The 22,170-nt window shown below is 47.1% G+C and overlaps 3 protein-coding genes and 2 long non-coding RNA genes across 5 annotated transcripts; 1 reads left to right on the top strand and 4 right to left on the bottom strand.

Moving 5' to 3' along the window:
• Positions 1-1,805: 1,805 nt before the first annotated feature.
• Positions 1,806-4,522, bottom strand: LOC120968717 (uncharacterized). Its single transcript, XM_045233000.2, has 9 exons — positions 4,411-4,522; positions 4,137-4,207; positions 3,868-3,969; positions 3,664-3,753; positions 3,107-3,181; positions 2,989-3,021; positions 2,655-2,884; positions 2,456-2,527; positions 1,806-2,331 (listed from the first exon to the last, which is right to left on the bottom strand). Exons 1-7 carry the CDS (start codon positions 4,520-4,522, stop codon positions 2,774-2,776), a joined length of 594 nt encoding a protein of 197 aa, XP_045088935.2. The 3' UTR covers positions 1,806-2,331; positions 2,456-2,527; positions 2,655-2,773.
• A 117-nt stretch (positions 4,523-4,639) lies between these two features.
• Positions 4,640-7,634, bottom strand: LOC141027426 (uncharacterized). The gene is made up of 3 exons (XR_012189190.1): positions 7,489-7,634; positions 4,779-6,387; positions 4,640-4,654 (listed from the first exon to the last, which is right to left on the bottom strand). It is a non-coding gene; the product is annotated as an uncharacterized lncRNA (long non-coding RNA).
• A 1,614-nt stretch (positions 7,635-9,248) lies between these two features.
• LOC120973432 (large ribosomal subunit protein uL2m) lies at positions 9,249-13,141 on the bottom strand. Its single transcript, XM_040399044.3, has 2 exons — positions 13,029-13,141; positions 9,249-10,383 (listed from the first exon to the last, which is right to left on the bottom strand). Exon 2 carries the CDS (start codon positions 10,381-10,383, stop codon positions 9,424-9,426), a length of 960 nt encoding a protein of 319 aa, XP_040254978.1. The 5' UTR covers positions 13,029-13,141; the 3' UTR covers positions 9,249-9,423.
• A 1,307-nt stretch (positions 13,142-14,448) lies between these two features.
• LOC109745971 (RING-H2 finger protein ATL70) lies at positions 14,449-15,478 on the bottom strand. The gene has a single exon (XM_020305089.4). The coding sequence runs from the start codon at positions 15,298-15,300 to the stop codon at positions 14,776-14,778; it is 525 nt and encodes a 174-aa protein (XP_020160678.1). The 5' UTR covers positions 15,301-15,478; the 3' UTR covers positions 14,449-14,775.
• A 3,346-nt stretch (positions 15,479-18,824) lies between these two features.
• On the top strand, positions 18,825-20,872 carry LOC109745989 (uncharacterized). Its single transcript, XR_002228681.3, has 4 exons — positions 18,825-19,416; positions 20,141-20,231; positions 20,433-20,486; positions 20,570-20,872. It is a non-coding gene; the product is annotated as an uncharacterized lncRNA (long non-coding RNA).
• Positions 20,873-22,170: the final 1,298 nt, after the last annotated feature.

Raw genomic sequence — 22,170 nt, 5'->3', positions numbered from 1 at the left:
TTTGTGGTATGAACCGGGACTAAAGGGTGAGCCTCTGGTCCCGGTTCAAGCCACCAACCGGGACCAATGGTGGTGGGCCAGGAGCGAGGCCCATTGGTCCCGGTTTGTCCCACCAACCGGGACCAAAGGGGCCGGACGAACCGGGACCAATGCCCCCACGAGGCCCGGCAGGCTCCTGGCCGCACGAACCGGGACCAATGCTCACATTAGTCCCGGTTCGTGACTGAACCGGGACTAATGTGAATATTGCCCTGTGACCAAAGCCCAGTTTTCTACTAGTGCTCCTGCGCCTGACCAGAAGCATCGACCTCCGAGGATGCCATCGGATCCACCACAGTAGGCGGTGGAGGCTGGCGGTAACGGTTCCTACCACCGCGACCACCACGATGACCTCGGTACCGCCTCGCTGCCTACAATCAGGGCCAGACGCCCCCTCGACAAAACCTCCTGGAGGGCCGTAGAAAGGTCGTTCAACTGACCCATCACTCTGCAATGCGTAGCCACGCCCGCCACCCGCAGACGACGAGCCACGATGTTGTCCGTCCCCATAAGCATTGTATCCATCATCACCCCACTTTTCTCGGGGTGGACCATTACCGCCGCGATTAGCCGGCGCCCGAGCTGCATCCGCACCTCCCTCGCCCGCCACAGGTTGCGCTGTCGGAATCTGCGCTGGCACAGCACGCTTCTGAGGCGACCTAACGACGTAATGTGGCGGAGGCGCGGCTTGCGGCTGCTGCCCCGGCACCGAAGCCTGCTTGCGAGGTGCAACCACGTCCGCACCGGGCGTCGGCGGTCTTTGCGGAGTAGTACCGCGCCCCAAAGCAGCTGTAGACGTCATCGAAACAGCCGGCGCCGGTGGCCTGAGGCCTTGACCGCCACGCCCAGCCCCCGCAGCCAGCGCGGGTGGTGGCCCTGGCGGAGTGCCGCGTCCAGCAGCCAGCGTGGGCCTCGGCCCCGGCGGCGCGGCTAAATATAAATAAACAAATGTAGCTCTCACTAATTCCCAGAAGTAGAGTCAAAGGGGATATTAGGATGGATGGTGTCGCACACGCCAACTGCACGAACAACGTCATGAAGCTTGGATAACACCTTGGAGAGATCAAAGAGGACCGCTTTAGCGTTCTTGGCCTTCGCCGGCATATCAACCAAGTGCGGCGCCTCCTTGGAGGGGAGGCGGGTGTTGGCGTGTTGCAGCGTCACATGAAAGGAGAGTTTGACATCCTAAGACAATGGAGTATATGTAGGGCTTCTATATATACATCTCGTCTTTGTTAGCTCTTTTTAGGATAAATAAATAAATTTTGAGCATGGGATATGTGTTGGGCAGGTCATTCAAGATCTGTTTACCATGTCTTATTAATCATGTTTTCGTAGCCACAAAACAAAGTGAAGAGAAATATTGTGTTCTTGTTGTTGAGATCACAATAAAAGAATGTCGAGAAGTTTCTAAATGAGTGAGTAGTTGAACGGCAATCGGATTTACAAGTAGGTTACTCTTGTATGATCCAAATAAGCCATCCCTCAAGCAGTACACGAACTTAATATGCATGCATGGTATGCTATGTGTATCATCTTCATCACTTGACTAGGAAGATAGTGCAGAGAGTAGTCCAAATCTGTTGCATCATGATATATGTGTAATCATTTTACTCCGGTTATCCTAAAAGAAGTGTGTAATTGGAACCGATCGACACATTTTAATTAAGATTCCAGCTCCCTTTCAAGAACAGCATATCATCCATGCTACAGTGTTAAGCTAGGCATTTTAGCAAGTGATCAGTGCACTGCAGAATCTCTGGCCAGCAACTCAATCGAAATGAAAAAAGATGCTTTCATGGTGTGAAGTTCCTGAACGATTAGTAAAAAAATGTACAAATCCTCTCAGTAAAAGAAGTCACTAACAAGAATGACACGAAATCCAAACTTGGAAGTTAACTAGTTTTTTTTATTTTTTGAAATCTATTGGCACTTCATTGCATAACTGAAAAAGTTAACTAGTTGATTACATCTGTAAATGGAACGACATGAGTTTATCATTCTCCCTTGGCATAAAAAGATTACATCTTCTACCATGGTGTAAATGTATAATCAAGACAACTATTGCGAGTATACCTATTTACACAAGGCCACACATAACTATAAGTGAAATCAAATGTTATCTCGCTGGAAATACAGATGAGCATTTCCAAAAGAAAATCCGTGGAGTTCTACAGCTCATCCCAGTAACATCATCTATACATCAGATGAACTCCTTAGAAAGCTAAGCCCAAGTCCAGGTAGCTTCCACCTCATGCTTCCTTCACTCGAGGGCAACGCCTTGTGGTTGTCCTGGAATGCAACTAGAGCCAATTAAAATCATCATCCAAAGCAGCAAAACCAACTTGATTTGTGTAAACAGAGTGCATCGATAAAAGGGGTCATTGTTTGCAATGTTCGGAAACTGAAACCAGACCTGGCTTTCGTCCTCGCTAGGCTCGGCTACTGATGCGACCGTTTGAAGAGATACAAGAGGAGACTGCGGCAACTGCAGGAAAGTAACATGCAGCAAGAAACGCATAAATTAGATTCCCGGTGGCAAGAGCTGGAAAGGCAGAGCCTTTTTTTTTACCAAAAATACTTTTAATACGAAAAGAAAGGTTAGTCTTATTTACAATTTTGATCTTTTGCTCTGATGAGGATCCTAGAGCTGGAAGGAACGATGAGACCTGAAAATTGAAAATGTCTCTTCAGACCCATTATTAGCAAATCATGTAAGCAACATGCATGCCCCTCAGGTATTGCATAAGCTAGGCCGACTTGCCTGGCGAATATTGGGATTCTGGCCATGTTCCAGTTGTTGGCTGAACCCAACCAACGCTTCTGTCGCACGGACAGTGCGATCCTAATAGAGGTTTGAAAGTAGATAATTTCAGGAACATGTAAAGAAAAACCGGTGTGTGGGGGGGTTAGAGAAAGGGGAAGGGTGTATAATGGACATGTACTTACCTGGGTGTCCTCGATACCGGACAGCCTTGACCCCTGCGTATTCAAGATAAATACATGTTTCAGAGTGATATGTAGCTCCATTAAGCAAGGTATACATGTTTCGGTACAAGGCACCTACCCATATTTCAACAGTACGGCTGACTTCTTGGAGCTCCTTCTGAAAGGCGCTCAGATCCACATGGATCACTGCGACCTACAAGACAGTAAATTTAGCACAAAATCAAAATGAAGTAAATAAGAAATAAAGCCAACAAAATAAGTCAAAGATAGAAGAGCCCAGATTCCAAATGAAGAAATGGATACTCGGAAAGGATCATTCTGATTCTCAGAGAATGAGGGGCAAGGGGATTGGTATCGAGAAAGATTTCTACTTATTACAAGACGTGTTTGATCTGCATTTGTTTGGTGAACAATCTTCTTCTTTGATCATATAATAAATGGGAAGTGTTCAATTAGAACATGAAAGCGTGACTTAGTTGGTCTTAGTTAGTCTTCGGGGTGGAGTGGAAGAAGGGCGGAGACTCTTGAACAAAATAAAGGATCCCTTCGAAAGAATTGACCGAGGAGCCGTTTGAGGTGAAAATCTCATGTACGGTTCTTTAGAGGTATCGTTGTTTTGTTTTGCTATCCAAAAGTACCAGAAAAGGAAATGTTTATGCAGCAGAGTGTTCCAACCTCATCCCTTGTCCCTTCGATAATTTCTTGTGTTTCGTCTAGATTAGCATCGACCCGGTCGATCCTCCCGGAAAGATGTTTCTTAGTAACCTGAAATGGACGTAAATGTTCTTCATGTAAGATAAAAAGGTCAAGATGGATGTATAGCATGGTTCGACACAACAGCGATGTGTAATATCAGTAAAAAAAAAAAAAAGACCTTACCTGTACTGTATTTGAAACACCATCTAACTGTTTTCCCACGACATCGCAGGCATCGGCTAGACCCCGCTTCGTCACCCACATCATGTCAGAAATCTTCCAACCCTGTAAACTTATGCGTGAACTTTAGATACTGGCACGGTGACTAATAAGTAATTCTGGATATGACTTCAAAAGCAGAATGACCTGCAACTAGAACATAATCTAGGATATATAGTATTACAGCCTCAGTGTTGCGTGATCTTGGATCGCCTAAAAGAATGAGAGTTTACCTTCCACCTGACGTATGCGTAGCCGATAAGCCCAGCAACAACAATTGCTGATATGGTATACGAACCGGACCCTACAAAAAAAGAAGGTAAGATATGACAATATTAATTCACATATTAAATATGTACCAGATATAAGAATTCACATATTCAGGTAAGAACTGTACAAACTAGAGGGCCAAAATCATATAATGAAACAATTGATCGAATCCAACATAAGACATTTGCATAACCAATTTGGTTGAGAATCGAGACAAGAAAACAAGCGAGCACTGACCTGATGTGTCGGAGATAACCGTAACATTCTCGTCTCTGCGGCGTACGGCTCGCTGTATCTCATCCCTGATACTGTCGAGCTGAAAATGTTTAGCAGAGTCAAGCACCGCCATTCTAGATCTAGAGTCTGTCAAACCAATTAATTTGGCCGACACGGAAAACTATCAAACACATCCACAACAAACCTGAGACGCCAACTGATCGCTGCTGCCGTCTCTGCCGTGCTTTCCGTTGTTCTTCACAAACTACAGGAGGAGACAAACAAAGTTACAAAATTGTCCCGCGGCGTGTATACAATCGAATGAATCAAACTGATCGAGAATAAAGGCACGGAGGCAAGGTAAGCGATGAAAGTAGCTAGGTAATTACATGGGCAAGCGTGTCCCCGATGATAGGGACTTTCTTGGCGTCGCCTCCCGTAAGAATAGTGCTGAGATATCCTGCCAACAGACCGAGAAGAAACAAAGTTTTTGCAATCCGTTAGCATGCTTTGCACAAGAACCCGCGGCGTTCCCCTAAAGGCTAATGGCAGATTGTTCAAGAACAGAGGCTGCAATTCTCAATCAAAGTGGGGAAAAAGGCTGCAAAGCTTTGCTTGAAGCCATCAAAGCAAACTAGGAACGAAAGTGATCCGTTAATCCGTATGTATGTATCCACCCAGCGAGTAGGCAAGCTAAACCCTAAGCAGGAAGCTAGATGTAAGCTAAACCCCAGCATGAGCAGCACATCAGATAGATTCAAAAGGACGCCGCAGTCGCCGGCGGCGGCGAGAGCCGAGAGCACCATAGATCGATGCATGGTAGATAGATGTGGACCGAAGCTGAGGGGTGATGAGCACGGGAACTCACCGGAGCCGAGCACGACGGCGATGTTGGCGAGCGCCATGGCGCCCAAGCCAAGCCGGGCAACGGAAGCTGAAGCGAGCGAGCACCGGAGCTAGCAGGCGGCCCTCGACGGCGACGGCGAGATCGGGTGTGCACGTACGGCCGGCGGTGGGCGACTCCGCTCCCTGCTGGTTTATTATTCTCTCGCCCTACGTACGTGTCTGTGTCGTCTGGCGGCGGTTAAAACCAACGAACGAATAAACGGAAGCAGAATCTCGTTGGATTTAGTTTCTTTCGTTCATTCATTCAATCACACGAGACTCTTTTTCCCTCGGGATTTTCCCTGGCCGTTGGGTTTTAGATGGACGGACGCGCGCGATCCGACGGGCAAAGCGGTAAATTCCATAAGCCCTTAACTTTTTTGTTTCGACAACTATTCGTGTGCCCTAAACTTAAAAAAAAAATTTTACAACTATTCAGGTGGATGGCCATTTGGCAAATCGGCTTTCGATTGAATTAACCAAATTCAACCATCATCCGATCAAAAGACCGAACTGATGGGGAGAGAGAGGGACGGGCAACATATTTCAACGACTGACCAGAGGACCCTGCCTCCAACAGGTACTACTACTCCCTCCGCTGCAAAACTAAGGTCAATCAAACATAGAAAAGCCTGATTTCTGAGGGGCAAAAACAATACGCCTTATATTTTGAAGCGGAGGCAGTATCATATCATAATTTCCAGACACCGCAGCTACGATTCACACAAACAAAAAGCATCATCAACTCCAAGCTCCATCCATGCCATGAATGAAAATGCTCCATCTAACTAACAGCACCCATTATTATCAAATACAAACCAAACCCATGGTCCTGGGAGAGGCAGGCAGTAGCTAGTTTCAAAGTTAAGGGCGTGCTTGTTTATGATGATCCTGGGGTGGAGGAGCTTGCGGAGGCGGCCTCCTCCTTCTTCTTCAGGTCCTCAAACTTGTCGATGGTGACCTGCAGCTCGTCGGTGCTGCCCACCGCCCACATGGTGTAGTAGTACACCCCGAAGACGAACCCCGTCAGCCCGCCCGCCACCACCACGTTCTTCGTCTTGGGCGCCAGGCTGCCGAACCCTGCCATCGACGACGACTACGGTTGTGCTGCTGCTGCAGGACAGAAATGTGGAAAGTGTTACATCTAGTTACCAATCCAAGGTGCGGGGACATGAAAAATGGTCCTCTGGCAAACTCAAGAGACGAGTGACTGGTTCTATACTAATATCAAATTCAAGGCAGGGCACAGATGTGAAAATATGTTACAATTAGGCACCACTTGAAAATACAGTCTTTACACTTTCAAACTGGGCATTGCGGGGGCAGTTTGAAGATGTAGAGATTTGTGTTATACTACAATCTGACTCCCCTCTCGTTCTTATGCAGTCTGGCATTCAGCAGCTTTGCGACAACTGACAATTACTGTCACACCAACAAGAAACATAGGGGTCAATGGCGAGTAGCCTCCCTATCTGAAGGAAATATTGTCTGTACATCACAGCACGACCTACTGAGGCTTCGTTCGGCCATACAAAGCACTCTAGGAAGCACTAGAACATTGGGCCTGAGCAATCATCTATGTCTCACAAGGCCTGTCTACCTGGTGCTGGAACTTGTCGGAGACAATGATGCACTGATCCCAGAAACAGAGACAGAGGGAGATCCATTCAAGCTAAAACCGTTGGAAACAAGAAGACTGCTGTTGCAAAACTATTCTCTACGGATATGTGTGAGACATGTTGGGTAATTTATTTTAAGAAAAAATGCAACAGTTTACACCCTGCTTAATTCCATTGTTTTCTTTGCCTGAGCTGAGTGCAGAAAAGGGAGCTCCCTTCCGATGCAACACATGTAACTTGAAAAGGAAAAAACCTATATACAACGCTCTGCACGGGTGTTTGAAAGACACGCAACGCAATTTATTTATCTTGGCAGTGCTTACTGGGATTCTGATACAGCCGGCGTACTGAAATTAAGTTGTGCTAGTACTATCCAGAGGTTACAAGATTTGGTGTGTGCATATATAGTCATAATAGTACTAGGTGGAATTCTTCCATGGCAGACGGGCAGAGGGATTCCTACTCCATACGGGATCGAGGCTCGGGGTGCGGAAGGATCCTCTCCACGGGCAAGCGCTTGCCCCTGGTTCTGCCTTGAGCTCCCTCGCTCCTGATGCAAGAAGGGGTGAATCGGGGCGGAGTGGAGAGGGCGTACCTGACCGTCGGACGGACGAATCGGAGCGTGAGGGCTGCGGCTGGGGGAGATGCGACGGCGACGGCTGACGGCGACGACGACGGCGGCAGGGCAGGGCAGGGCAGGAGGAGAAGGGGAGGAATGGAGGAGCAGGGAAGGGGAAAACCGGTCGGTCTTGGTAGGTGCTCTGGGCTGGGCTGGGCTGGGCTGGGCCTCGGCCGTCGTAGTGGGCTCCGGTGGCACCCCCAACTTCTTCTTCCTCTCGTTTCGGCCCACTGCCTAAAATAAAACGAAATAGCTCCAAGAAAACGATATTGGCCATGAAGTTTCTGATCCGGGGCTCAAATGCATCCCTGTGAACAGTAAATAAAAAAGAATGGCAATTTCTTTTTTTTTTAAACTGAACATTTTTCGCAACAAATATTGAACGTTGCACACAGACGCGGATTTCTGCGAATAAAACAAATATTTGTAATGCTCTGGGAATAGAACAAAATCAATCCTCCAAAAAAGACTGCTTTTTAAAAAGCATTTTGGCGCATTGATGTTTTGCCCTTTTTTTCAAATCGTTAGGAAGGATCCTTCATCGCGAAAATATTTGTAATTCAACAATGTTTGCTGCCATAAAATTTCAGATTTTTTATATTTTAATGTTCATCGGCGAGTGCATTTGAGTTCAGGAGTAGAAGAGTGCTTTCGAAAATTTTCCATGAAATCAATAGTTTCGGTGTGCCCTTCTCTCTCTCCAAAAATATTATGGGATGCCATTCCAACGCTTCTGGTGATAACAAGTGGCATATGCTCCATTCGTCATCACTAGAGAGCTTTGATGCGGGTTTTTTTTTTCTACAACAGGAGATGAGAGTTTTATCTGGTGTTTTAAAATGAAATATCTTTTGAACCATGCATCCAAATTGCAGACTGCTTTCACCATGCATTGCCAACTAGTGCATACTCTCAGAGCACACATGTGCTTCCTTTTAACTAGTGTTTCACCAGGCTACAGATGCATGGCCAGAAAATATTATGAAAAGTAAAAAACCAAGAAAATCATAAACCAGGGAAAAGCAACAACCAAAGAGCGTGTCAAAGGACGGAGGGGGTAGGACATATGAGTGGCAAGTTAATCATGATAACTTTCAACATGATGGATTTACAGTTTTACACTAGCAAAGGCACACAAGATCTGAATCAGCTTCAGATAGATGCACTGAATAAAAATATGCAGCTCAACGCATGCGTGTTTCTGAAGACGGAGCAGCAGCTACAGACACTAGAAAGCAAATATCAGCAGCAGCTATACAAATCATGAAAATTTTGCGCCCTCCAGGCAAAAAAAGCAAACAGCCAAGTTAAACTCTGCCATAATTCTGCAAAACTGGACTTGACACGCACTGCTGCAAGGTAATGTACTGACTGACTGAATACCACCAGGGTTCATTCGGTCCAGAGGCATTCTAGTATCGAGTATGAATGGCAAATCAATCAATCATGCTAACTTTCAACATATGTAATGGTTTTACACCAACAGAAATTACACTGATCTGAATCAGCTAATTCGGATGAACTGAATAAACTACTGTATATGTATGCAGCTCATCCCATGCATGCTTGTGATGGCCGAACAGCAGCTACAGAAACTGGAACTAAATATATGCACATCATCATTTTGTTCCCTCCCAGTTAGATTAACCAGACAGAGCAAATTATCAATCACAAGGAACATGCCTAAACAAGTTAATGTCAAAATGCCAGGAAGGAATGCAAACTGGGCGCAGGCAGGTCCAAACATCACCTGTTATTATTAATACATAATAATAAAGTCAAAGTGCTGCGGCGGAAACCGTTTTTGCAAAACAAAAAAACAAGCATGATAATCCTCAGCTTTGTCATCCATAGCCACATAAAGATGCGGTACCTTTCCCTCGGAGCAACAAGCTGCTTCCATGAAGACCGTCAGTCCCGGGACAGCTGAGCCTTTGGCTTCTTCGGCACGGTCCGATACCCAGCCTTGGTGGGCTTCCCCCAGGGCGACACCGACGGCCTGCCGCCCTTGGTGCGCCCCTCGCCTCCTCCATGGGGATGATCCACCGGGTTCATCGCGACACCACGGACAACCGGGCGCCTGCCCAGCCACCGGCTGTGCCCCGCCTTCCTCAGCTTCCGTGCACCATGGGTGGGGTTGGAGACGATGCCGATGGTGGCTCGGCACCGGGAGTCGATCAGCTTCTCGACGCCCGACGGCAGCCGCACAAGGCACTGCGTGGCCGACTCCTTGACCACCTTGGCGTAGGCTCCAGCGGCCCGGACGAGCTTCGCCCCCTGGCCATGACGCAGTTCGATGCTGTGCACCCATGTTCCCATGCGGATGTCGGACAACGGCATGCAGTTTCCCACCTTGGAATTGAGGTCCAGTAGATCGGCTGGCATGAGCGGTGCTGCTGCAGGAACCGCCGCATCCTTTGCTTGATCATCAGTGCCCTCTTCGCCTTCTTGGCTGGCTTTGCGGAACAGCTCTTGGAACCGAAGGATGGAATTGGCATTGTGGGCAGGCCGCATCAAGGAGCCGGTCGTGGAGGGTTTGGAGGAGTCGCTGTTCACCACCATGCTGCCCGGTTCCATTTGATGGCTGGCTATTATGTAATTGACAGGTGCACGCTTGGCCTTGTATGCTGGATCCTTCTGTGGTACCCCTTCGATCCATCGGAGAAGAGCGATCCGAGAAGAACGGTTAGGGTCATACTCAATCCTTTCCACAATGCCAACCGAGCAAGTGTTCCTTTTGAGGTCAATGTCCCTAAGCGATCGCTTGGATCCACCCCCTCGGTGAAAAGAAGTGATTCGCCCAGAAGAGTTCCTCCCGGCGGTGACGGTCTTGCCGGTCAAGGCCTTGGCCAAGGTCTTGAACTTCTGCATCTGCAGATAAGAATAGCCAAAGAGATGGTAAGCTTCAAGGACTAGAGATAAAACAGCATGTATTAGCAGCAAGTAGATAAGCCCTAAAAGGATGAACGAACTAACCACAAAGAATCAACAGAAAGTGGCGACATACATTTATATCGATCTTAAGACCACAGGTGACAAACACCTAGCTTTATAGTGATCAAAAGGAAACATTGTGATCACGTTATTCCATCTGATCCAGAGCAAAAGATCAAGCAGCTTACGTTTAAATCCAAACCAGGCACAAGCTAGTACTAAATTCGATTATGGCCCAAACCACTCAGACTGGCAGCAAAATTCACAAGACAAGTTCCAAACTATTATTTTTCTTATTCAGCAAAACTCGGATTAGCAGGAAGAGAAACACTACAATATAATTGCCCAATTGAGTAGAAAAAACATTTAGCTCCCTTCAATCTGAGTCCAGAGAACTTATCATAATTCAGTCTCAACAGAAAAGCCCGGGTACAATTAAGAACTAAGCAGAAGTACAGAAATTGGATATCAAGTGAAGTAAGAATAAAAGAAAAGAAACTCATTTACATGCGGAATTTGGCCTGGGCAGCATCAATTTTTCAAGCACAGAAGGTTTGGTGAGGGGTTAATGACTCCAGCAGGTTTTCATAAGTAAGAAAAAGAAAAGGGAAAAAAATACAGCTATGAACAGGTAGACATCAAAACATCCCCAATACATGATGGTATCAAATTAAACGGAGGACACAGATGTGAAATATAAGAGCGTTTAGATCACTACTTAGTGATCTAAACGCTCTTATATTTCTTTAGTACTATGTTACAAAGGCACCACTTCACAATACAGTCTATGTGCAATTTCGACCTGGGCATTACAGGGACAGTTTGGAAATATAGAGATTAAAGCATGCAGTGTTTGTATCTTTCTCCAGCCTGATTACCCCTGGCGTCAATACAATTTCACACCCATTTGCAGCAATTCAGATATAAAATACAAATTTACTAGCAAGTAGCCTTTCCGGCTGAAACAAATATTGTTTAGAACCTACTGAGATGATTTTCAGCTATACAAAAAAACTCTAACAAGAATTCGAGTATCGAACCCGAACAATCAGCTGCCTCTCAAGGTCTGCACAAATTCTTGTGAGCAATTTCAGGGTGCTAGGCGGGTCCGGAGAAAGAAAAAATCAAGCTAAACCGCATGGAAATGAGAACACACTGTTTCAGAGCTTCGCTTGGGCCATGTGTTGGGTGAGCTTTTCAACGCAAAATGCAGCAAGCGAGGCCCAGCTTGATTTTCTCAACTTCGAAACGGAAACCTAAATGCATCGCTAGCTAATGGTGGAAGCATTTCAGAGACACGTGATGCAGTTTCTTTTCTCATAGCATAGCTTATTTGCATCGTGACATATAACTGAATAAAGCCCTAAGGGAAGTATTAGCAGCACGTAGATAAGCTTCCATAGATCAAGTCATCAAGCCCTAAAGGACGAACCAACTAACCACAAAGAATCAACAAAACAGAGCGACATACATTTCTATCGATCTTAAGACCACAGGTGACGAACACCTAGCCTTTGCTGATGAAAAAGAGACATCATGATCATGTTACTCCATCTGATCCAGAGCAAAAGATCAAGCAGCTTAGGTTTGAATCCAAACTAGACACAAGCTAGTACTAAATTCGATTATGGCCCAAACCAATAAGATTGGCGGCAAAATTCATAAGAGAAGTTACAAACTTCTAGTTTTCTTATTCAGCAACATACAGATTGGCAGGACGAGGAACACTACAATATAATTGCCCAAATTACACTAGAGAAAACATTTAACTCCCTACAATTAAGAGCTAAGCAGAAGTAGAGAAACTGGATATCTAGTAAAGTAAGACTAGAAGAAAAGAAAACCATTTACTTGTGGAATTCGAGCTGGGCAGCATTAGGTCAAGCACAAAGGGTTAGGTCAGGGGTTAATTGTTCCACCAGGTTTTCACAAGAGAAAAAGAAGAGGAAAAAAAACTCAGCAACGCTACAGCTACGAACAGGTCGACACCAAAGACATGACCAGGAGATTTGTTGATCACCCCCCAAGTTGGTTCCTTGCCATGTATGTTCTCAAACAAAAAGATACCTAGACTACTTCATTGCTACGTTCCAAAGCACACACATAAGATTGACAAGAATAAAATGAGTTGAACAACATTGACATAACCGAGTTCACACATCACACAGGGAGCTCGGAGTAGAAATAATATAAGGTTCTAAAGGAGGAGTTGGTTCATTCATGACAGCAAATAAAATGAGTTGTATAGCAAAATCTGAGCTCACAGGTCACAGACAAGCTGGCAATTCGCTTAATTTCTTCTGCTTTGTTTTGCTGGAGACTTGTAACAGACAGGACAAGAAGCCCAGGACGCCGTCGGCTTTCCGGATCCATCACACCCCTCAACAACGTGGATCCAGGGCAGACCCCCTCAAAATCAAGCATACGCGCCTGGTATCTTGAGGGCGTGGTAGAGGGCAGAATGCGCATCTGGTAGCGCGCGCGCTTGCGCTTGCGTGCGGCCGTCGGTGGCGCGGGGGGGGGGGGGGGGGGGGGGGGGGGGGAGACAAGAGCGGAGCGGAGGGGAGGAGAGGAGGAGGTACCTGGCTGCCGGACGGAGGGATCGGAGCAGCGGCGGCGGCGCGAGGAGTAGGAGCAGGAGGAGGAGAAAGCAGGCGCAAGGGAAGCGACTGTGTGTCGTGTGGTGGGCTGGGCCTCCTCGTTCTATGGTAGTGGGCTTCGGCTTCGGCGGCGTCCCGACCTCTTTCTTTCTCCCTCTCTCGTTCTGGCCCGTCTACTGCCGAAATAAAACCCAAATTTCCATTCGGATCTCAAGAAAAAAAAAACATTCGAAGAAAAAAAGATAGTTGTAGCTTTGCACTCATGGAGTCATGGGTTGTTGAGTTGGATTTTGTGTGTGTCTTGGACCACATGCGCGAATTTATTTACAGAAAGAGCCACATGTGAAAATTATTGTCGTTGGCGCCAGGCGACACATGCCGCGTGTCGCGATGTGAGGCTGTGGTGGCGGGCCCTGCCGGCGTCGCACGTGGCGGCAAGTTGGGTTGCGCCGGTTTTCTTTGGTTGAGACTCGCTAGAACGGAACGGGCGGACTTGCTACCATCTGCGGCGGCGGCAGGTCGTGCCGATTGGTGGCTAAAATTGTTGTGGATGTACACGCCACGGACGTCCGGTATCAGGTCCGCACCGAGGCAGGCCAACCTTCGAGCTCGTCGGCGGCACCTACGTGCGTCGTTTTCTTCTTGAAGGCGTCAACGCGGTCTCCTTTGTCCTCCGTGTTGTTCCGGGGCAAACCCTGATCCCTGGATCGGGCGATGTGGCGCTGTCGTGCGCTTCTTGAAGGCGTCGCCATGGAGTATATGGTGTGCCGTGTGCACCTTCCTCCCTTGGCGGTGATTTGTTGACGGTTGAGGGTTCCGATGACTTCAAGTGGTGCCATTTCTTTCTACTTGTCGTTTGCTTGACGTTGTATGGGGTTGTGTAGCTGTTCTTGAACACCCTTAAGCTTGTACCTTGTCTTGAGTGTTTGTGGTGTGGTGTCGAGTTGTATAAGTCAGGTTATATGTTGGTCATTGCTTTATCTATAAATAAAGCAGGACGAGAGCCATTCTCCGAGTATGGACAATAGCAATCCTAATGCTAGCTTGTGTGATATATTCGGTACATGGATATTTGCTTCAACTGCTTTTATGTATTCCGTCATAGGAGTAATGACGAACCCGACAGGGATACGACTTTACTTTTTAGCACATATGTATACACTCATACATACACATACATATTCACTCAAACGAACGCACGCACGCGCACCTTACCTCTAAGAGCACCTACAAGGTACTGAGTGGACACATCATCTTTTGAGATTCACGAATAATAGAGATACGGGGTTGAGACGGCGATCTGGATGACATAGGAGTGCCAGTTGCAAGATCTAAGGAAATAGTAAATCAAAAAATCAAACTTGATATTTGCCATTTCGCAGACAATTGATTGTTTACTGTGTCTATGTCTTCCAATGTCCCTTTAGTCCGTAATTTACTGAATCTTAAAAATATGGCTGATCAAATCTGTCTTCTTCTTCGACAGTATCACCGATTTGCTGACTAAACTAACCTCATACACGAATTTACATCAGCAAAAACAGCCTTCACTAACATCTAAGCTATAAAACTTACTGTGTCACCTTCTAATTAATTACATATGGCATCTAGCTAGCCGTATAAAAATAAATTAATGTAGATGGGAAGAAAACAGAGAGCAAGCCAAGAAAATCTGAAGAACGCCACGTGCGCGGACAGACACCAGGCGCTCGATCGCCTCACGCCGGCCTTACCTCGCCAGCGCCAGCGGCGTCACCTCGGCGAGCGGCGTCGGCACGGGGCTGGGCAGAGGCGACGTCCGGCACACCGGGCACGTGGGCCGCTGCCGGAGCCACGGGTCGACGCACCCGCGGTGGAACAGGTGGCCGCAGTCCGGCAGCACCCGGACCACGTCGCTGTCCGCGTACCTCTCCAGGCACACGGCGCAGCACGCCGCCTGCTGCTCCTCTGACGCCGGCTTCCTCGCCTCCCTGTAGACCACCGCCGGGTACGCCTCCAGCGTCGCCGCGTCGATGCCGCCGAGCTCCACGTCGCCGTTGCCGCGGCGGGGCGGCGCCGGCGCCGGAATCCCGCGGGCGTCGGCCACCGGCATGGACGAGGCGCGGGCGCAGCAGAGGTAGACGGCGAAGGCGATGGTGGAGACGACGAGGAGGATGCCGACGGAGACGGCGAGCCCGTAGCCGAACCCGCCGACGCCGCTCGACCCGAACAGGCCGTGCGGGGCGCCGGACGAAGCCGGGTCACGGGTGCTCATCGCTCTTCGTGGATGCTGGCGTTGTCAACGGGGAGGAGCTTTGCGTGGCGAGCTGAGCTCGAGGACCGGCGCAGGGCAGGTAGAAGGCGTGGAGACGCAGGGGACGGCGTGGCGTGTCTAGTCAATGTCAGCGTAGCGTGGCTGGTTTGTTCATCGGCGTTTCGATTAATTTGACGTTGATGTGGATTTGTTTGCTTCTGGAAGTGCATCTTCGTCTACTTGGGCTTTTCTTAGTCAAATTTGATATTCCAGGGTGACATGAGATGTGCGCAAGATATAGCTACCCTGCCTAGCCAAAGTGAACCTGAAGCCCGCGTCGTCCTCCCCCTAGGCGACCCGGGCGGCCAGAAACCTAGCCGCAAACTCCCTCCTCCCCTCCCTCCGCCGCCGGGCTAAGCCCGGGGGCCGACGGCGGTGGCGGGGGATCTCCTCTCTCGCGCGTCTTCGGGGTGGGGTGAACCCCAAGGTGTGTGGTGGCGCGACCGATCTGGGATCTGCGGCGCGGCGGATGGCGGCAGGCGGCGGAAGGCCGGCCCGTCCTCGGACGGCGACGGCTTGGCGCGGCGGAGGCCAGGGCTGCGGGCGCTGCGGATGGCCCTTCGGGCGGCGGCCGTTGGCTGCGGTGGTGTGCATGCTGCCTTTAGATTGGCGACGGCGGCACCTCCGATCAGATCTGTTCTGACCGGTGCAGCCGGCGGTGGTGGTCATCTCTTCCGTCAGAGGTGGTCGGCCTGAGGCTGGGTGCTCGAATCTCGGAATCCGTCATCTCGCACCAGCTGCGAGTCGGGGAGACGTAGTTGCCGGTGAAAACCGAGCCGACGGCGGACGATGGCGGCGTTCCACGTCGTTACCTTGATGAAGGCATCGTCATGTGACTACCGTCGACCCACTCGTATTGCTCCGGGGGAAACCCTAGGATCTGGTGTTCCAGGCCGGACGATGGCGGCACTGCGGTGTCGTTTCTCTCTTGGGAGCGTCATTTTGTGGAGCAGCGCTGGAAGTCAGAGGCAGGAGGTGGAGCGGCTTCGTCTTGCACGAAGCTTCGGTGGAGATGTCAAGTCATGCCTGGCCGGCACGTGCTACGCTTGGTCATGCCTGGTCGGCAGATGCTACGCACGACAGATCCTCCAAGGGCTTCAAGCTGTGTCGGCTGGTGGTACGTGGCAGCATGGTGCTGAGGTGTATCAGTGGCGACCGCTACGTGTACAGCTGTTTGCGCGCAGGGAGGAGGTGCCGTTGGGCGCCGTGGTGGCGTCGACGATAGCTAGACCGGGCAAGGTTGATGCATCAGTACAGTTCTGAAGATGGAGCGGTGGCAGTTGGCGGCGGCGGCGGCCTCTGAGAGCACGCCGGACCAGTGTATGCCCCAGACCCGGCAAGTGGCTAGGTTGGGGTCTCAGGTCTTAGATGTTAGGCTTGGCTGCGATGTCTGTTTGGTATTAGGCCCAGGCTATCTGCGCCCCTTCATCAACTGAATAAGTGTAGTGACAGTTTGTTGCTTAGACGGCGGCTTTAGTCTTACTGTTGTATGACTTTGTAAAGTCTTGTGAGAATAATTAATAAAGTGGCCGTATGCATCGCCCAGATGCAGAGGCCGGGGGTCATCCTCCTTTTCTAAAAAAATGAGATGTGCGCAACATCTGGATTTTCCGGTAATCTTTGTCCGGAGAAATCGCTGTTTTGTTTGCTTTCAAGTTTGCTGGGAAATATTTGTTGTCAAAATAGATAAAAAGGATATATCTAAAATTATATTAGTTCTAGATACATCCTTTTTATTCATTTTGATGACAAATATTTTCGAACGGATGGAGTACTAAGGACCAACGCGACGGCTTTCAATTTTATTGACGTTTTATTGATTTGAGAGAAATTGAAAATCCCAATTTGCGTCTGCTGATCGTTCTCCGCCCTCGATCTCCGATCTAACAGCCACCAAGTCATCTTCCACCTTCAACCGTTCTTTTCCTCCCGGCACATCTTCTTCCAACCGCCTCATGGACGACCGGCCGAACCGCCAGCACCATCGCCCGCGGCCGACGGCCCTCCCACGCAGCCTCGCCGCCCTGCCCTCCTCGGAACATCCTCCCACCGACGTGCTGCCGCTGCCCCGGTCATCACTCTAGCCCTGGCTTCGGCGAAGAATTTCCCAGCAAACTTGCCCCACCCACCCTAAGATAAACGATAACCTGCCGGTGAGCTCGTTCCTCCCTCCGGCTGTTCCTCCATTTCATCTGAAATCGACTTGCCCAAATTTAAAAGTTAGACTCATGCAGCTACTGCGAATAAAGTTTCCTGGATCCACGTGGTTGGAAGTTTGTGAGCTGCAGCAACCAACATGCGTGCGTGCATGTGAGCATATGGAATTTTGTGCGCCTCTTGGCAGTACCTAGTCTGGTGGATACTCCTCTGTTTCTTAATATAAGTCTTTTTAAAGATTCCATTACGAACTACATACAAAATAAAATAAGTGCATACATACTTTAAAGTATGTGTATACTTTATTTTACGAGAAATAAAATACTAGCGCCATCCGAAGAAACGCCATCTCGAACTCACTCTCTGCTGTAGCAGGACGTTAAAAAAGAAAAAGGAAAAAACAAATTTGCAGCAGGACGCTAGCCAGCGAGGCGGCATGAGATGAATGCGAGCACGCAGGGAGCGTGAGCGGTCGCGGCTCGGCACACTGGAATGAATTTCAATTCAGTGCACTAGTGTGCATACTGCCAGCAGCCGTGCACCCTGAAAAGCACATTTGTCAAAATATAGATGTATCTAGACATGTTTTAATATATAGATACATTCATTTTTAAAGAAATAAAAGTCAAGTATTTTAGAACGGAGGGGGTACTGTACTGTACTGTAGTCTCTTTGTTTCATAATTGTTTATTATCGTGGTTTTAGTTGAAATAGGAAGCGGGAAAAGGAGGTTCCAGGTAGGCAAAGGCAAGGGAAAGCATATATGGTGTCGTTGCAAATTATAAACCCATTAAGCTACACGTGAAGGGCGGGCAACCAGCTATATATGTCATGTGGCTGGCGCGGCAAGCTGGTTGGCCGATCTTTAAAAAAAAAGATGAAGGCGTGGATTGTTTTTTAAGTGCACTTGTTCTTTTTAGATGGGGGTGAGGACCTCTGATATTTTTTAAATGAAGGTTATGCACTTTTTTTTCACTTCTTTTTTAGATGAATGTGAGAAAAAAAATTTGAAATGTTTTTTTAAACGAAGGCAGGGATTCTATGTATTTTTTTAAATGAAAACATGCGGACAGAGTGGCGCCCCAACCATTAGTAGCAGTGTATTTGCCTGGTTCAGTTCGTTCGTCCTGATGAGTGACGATGAGAATATAGATGAGCGCCCCAACCACGTGGACCGCACAAGTGCACACGGACACGGCTAGAGACGACACGGAGACGAGGCGACCTCACGCTCACTAGTAGGAGTAGTAAATCTTGAGGAATAATAATAATAAGGACAAGGGTGGAGCACGCTCTGTTTTTCGAGACTATTTACTGGATCGTTTTTTCTGCGCTTTAGGCCCCGCTTGGAACCGCCCCACCCGTAAGTAAACGCTCATGTTTCGCAGGTGCATGTATGGTTTCCATCTGAAAGAAAAACAACGGACTGAGGCTGTACATTTTACAGGTGTAGGAGCTTTCGTTTGGTCAACTTGGTCAATGAATAAATATAAACCACATCGTTGCTGGTTCTATTCCCAGGGGAAAATATCCTGTGCTCCGAACGATTCGGTGCTCCGGCTGCACCCAGCATAGCCCACGCGTTAGATGCAAAATATGGGGACAGGATGGAACCGGGACGTCCCCTCCCTTCAGAATTTGCAAAGATCACCTCACCGTAACTACAAAATAGCCCAAAAGTTACTCCAATGTGCTGCCCCAGGTTAGAAACAGAACGAACACGAGATAGGGCGTCGCGTCGGATCTCCGGCGGCGAACCTCGCCGTGTGCTGCCTTGCGACTCCGCCGTGTCCCAATGTCCAGCAGATAAACCACCCCATCCCCGCGCCGCCGTTCTCCACCTCGGCGCCAACACCTCACCACGCCCGACGCCTAGCTCCGCCATTCGCGGACACCGGAGAAGGGAACTCCAGCCTTCAGGTATCCTTTTGGATGTATCAACCTTGTGTTTTGTTGTGTATTTTGCTTCTAATCCACCATCCCTATGTGATGAATGTGTTAGATGTAGCTAATCCTATATGATTAAACTGGGTGATATCTCTCTGTATTTGGGCGTAGGAAAAATAATCATTGAAATAATTTTCTCTATTTAGCTTAGAATGCATATTTGAGCAATTAGGTATAGAAAAATGTCAGCAACTTATGGCCTGAGATGAGTTCGGACTTCGGAGTAATTTTATCTACTTATTCAAGTACCTGAATATGAAGTGCTTGTTGGCACAAAACTGAGATTCATTAACACTTGAAATATCAATATGTGCGTCACTAATTTCTGATGTTCCCTGTATCTTTGTTCAGTATTTTCATCGAAACAAATACGGCGGTAGCTTCTGTTTAGTGAATAAACGTATTAGCTCGTTGGTCTTCCTCATTCAGGTGTAACAAAAATGGAACTACATTCCAGCGGATTTAGAATTTTGGTGCTATGTGTCATGCCATGATGCCATGCTAAATACATGCTGTTGTACTCAAGGATGTTTTTTATTAGCACCATTTTCGTAACTCTCTTTTTCTTAGTACATCTAAATGCCAATAGACTTTTTCTTTCTTCGCTACTTAGCATGGGACTGTTACTTTTTAGGACTTCATTGTACTACAGCTCTCGCGCCAGGCTATTTCTCACACTTTTTTCTACACCGAGCAGGGAATGATGAGTCAATGACAAGTATTACTCCAAGTGCTGGGTCAAGTACAACAATTGGACTTGAAAATGATGCGCTGACAACTTCTCCATGGTATATCTTTGTTGCATTACTAAAGTTCATTTGTGCATGTCATTTGACTTAACTTCAAACAACAATTCTGGGTCCAAATGAGATTGGACATACATGATGAAGATCGTTACAACATACCATACGAGAAAGGCAAATAAACCATAATTTAAATAGTATGTCTTTTGTCATTTTTTCATAATGCGCTTTTCTTCTTATTTGCAGAGCAAGTAGCGGCCAAGAAGGTTCAACATCAGTAGAAACACGATAATTCAAGCGGTATTTATATGTTGCTCTCATCGATTAAAACATGTTGAGTGTCTTTGCAAATCTTTAACTTGAACTTTTTTTATATTTTGCAGGACAGCCCAAGCCATGGGAGGTCATCCTTTAATTTGCGTTAAATAATGGACGAAAATTTGCCTCTTTTTTTTTCATATATGGACCTAGTTCCATCGTTTTTGATTTCTACTACAACTAGTACGCCTAGTTGAATCCGTTGGCGCTATGTAGTCATGTACACCTGCTACTCTGCTATACCTACCTTGGGTTGTAAATATTGGGCTGCAACTCTAGTTATGTGCATCATGGCAGATTTATATATTATCATGAGTGCCGTTCACAAAGCATTGATAATATTACTGTCGTAATATGAGCTATGAAATGCCGAGATGCCCGTTGATGCGTTGCCCTCTTATTTGAAAAATGCGGTTAATATACCTGGTGTCACTAGTAGAAAACGGAGTTTTATCACCGGTTCGTAAGGGCACTCATGATAAGAGTGGGGACTAAAGGTCCCCCCTTTAGTACCGGTTCGGCACGAACCGGCGCTAACGTGCCACCACGTGGCACGAGCCAGGCCCGGGTGCGTGTAGGACATTAGTATCGGTTGGTAACACCAACCGGTACTAAATGTTTGGGTGTGTTTTGGTTTTAATTTTTATTTTTCCTTTAGTTTTGTGTTTTCAATTTAATTTAGTGATTGTTTTATATTATAATGAGTTGTTAAATCATTAGGTGAAAGTACTGCAGATTAGTTTCGACTGGATGCATGTGGATCCTAGCTAAGTGATCAAGTATATGCCATATCCATATTACTTGTGATCTAAGTAATATGGATATGGCATATACTTGACCACTTAGTTAGGATCCATCCAGTTAAAACTAATATGTGGTTTCTTTCATAAATGATATAATAACTCATCATCATCATCATATTAATATAAAAACTCTTGCATCATAACATCACCAACAACAGTATATACCAGCCAGCAAATATATCATCGAGTTCAACATGGTCATGATATTATAAGCGTTCATAACACCACAAAAGCAAATCACTCTTTGAGATTAAGTTCAGGACGAAGAACACGGACACGCATGAGAGGACAACAAGTACTAAGAGCATGATAACTAGCTAAATCACTCCTACTGCTCTCTCAGTAAAATAGCATAGAACATGTATAGCTCTCCTGATTCATCATATTGGAGCATGCAGATGAACCTGTCTCCTAATTGTGGGCTGCGCTTCTGATTGCTGCCCCCTAATACTTCTCTGCGATAGTTAACAATTTTGCTCCAATCTTTCACTATTAAGCATTCATCGCTTTTAGAAATCCTGAATGCACTCATGTAATGGTAGAACTGGAGGCGTATGCACATCGACCCAGATGTCTCTATTACCTTCAATATCATCTTTCGGACGAATATCAAAGGTGATAACCATATCAGGCTCAAATGCATAAGTCTTGCATAGTGCTTGCCAAATTTTGCATTCAAAATAGATGTATGTGTCTGCATTGTATAATTTGACGTTGAAAGTAGTTTTTTATTTCTGAGTAGTTTTTTATATAGTTTTTTCACTATTTGCCAAATTTTCTTCTTTATTTATTTTCTTCTATTTATTTCTGAGTAGTTTTTTATATAGTTTTTTCTTTTCTGCTTTTTTTTATTTTCTTTTATT

This window comes from Aegilops tauschii, chromosome 1 (assembly GCF_002575655.3).
Source record: "Aegilops tauschii subsp. strangulata cultivar AL8/78 chromosome 1, Aet v6.0, whole genome shotgun sequence".
Taxonomy (NCBI): Eukaryota; Viridiplantae; Streptophyta; class Magnoliopsida; order Poales; family Poaceae; genus Aegilops; species Aegilops tauschii.
The sequence above is the reverse complement of the archived record's forward strand: the minus strand, read 5'-3'. Positions and strand labels throughout refer to the sequence as shown.

Coding starts and splice junctions, on each gene's coding strand:
- LOC109745971 (XM_020305089.4), bottom strand. CDS start 15,300: ATGAGCACCCGTGACCCGGCTTCGTCCGGCGCCCCGCACGGCCTGTTC.
- LOC120968717 (XM_045233000.2), bottom strand. CDS start 4,522: ATGGCGGTGCTTGACTCTGCTAAACATTTTCAGCTCGACAGTATCAGG. Junction 3,754..3,867: donor GTGTTTCAAATACAGTACAG/GTAAGGTCTTTT, acceptor CGTCCATTTCAG/GTTACTAAGAAACATCTTTC. Junction 3,022..3,106: donor GCCGTACTGTTGAAATATGG/GTAGGTGCCTTG, acceptor TTGAATACGCAG/GGGTCAAGGCTGTCCGGTAT.
- LOC120973432 (XM_040399044.3), bottom strand. CDS start 10,383: ATGCAGAAGTTCAAGACCTTGGCCAAGGCCTTGACCGGCAAGACCGTC.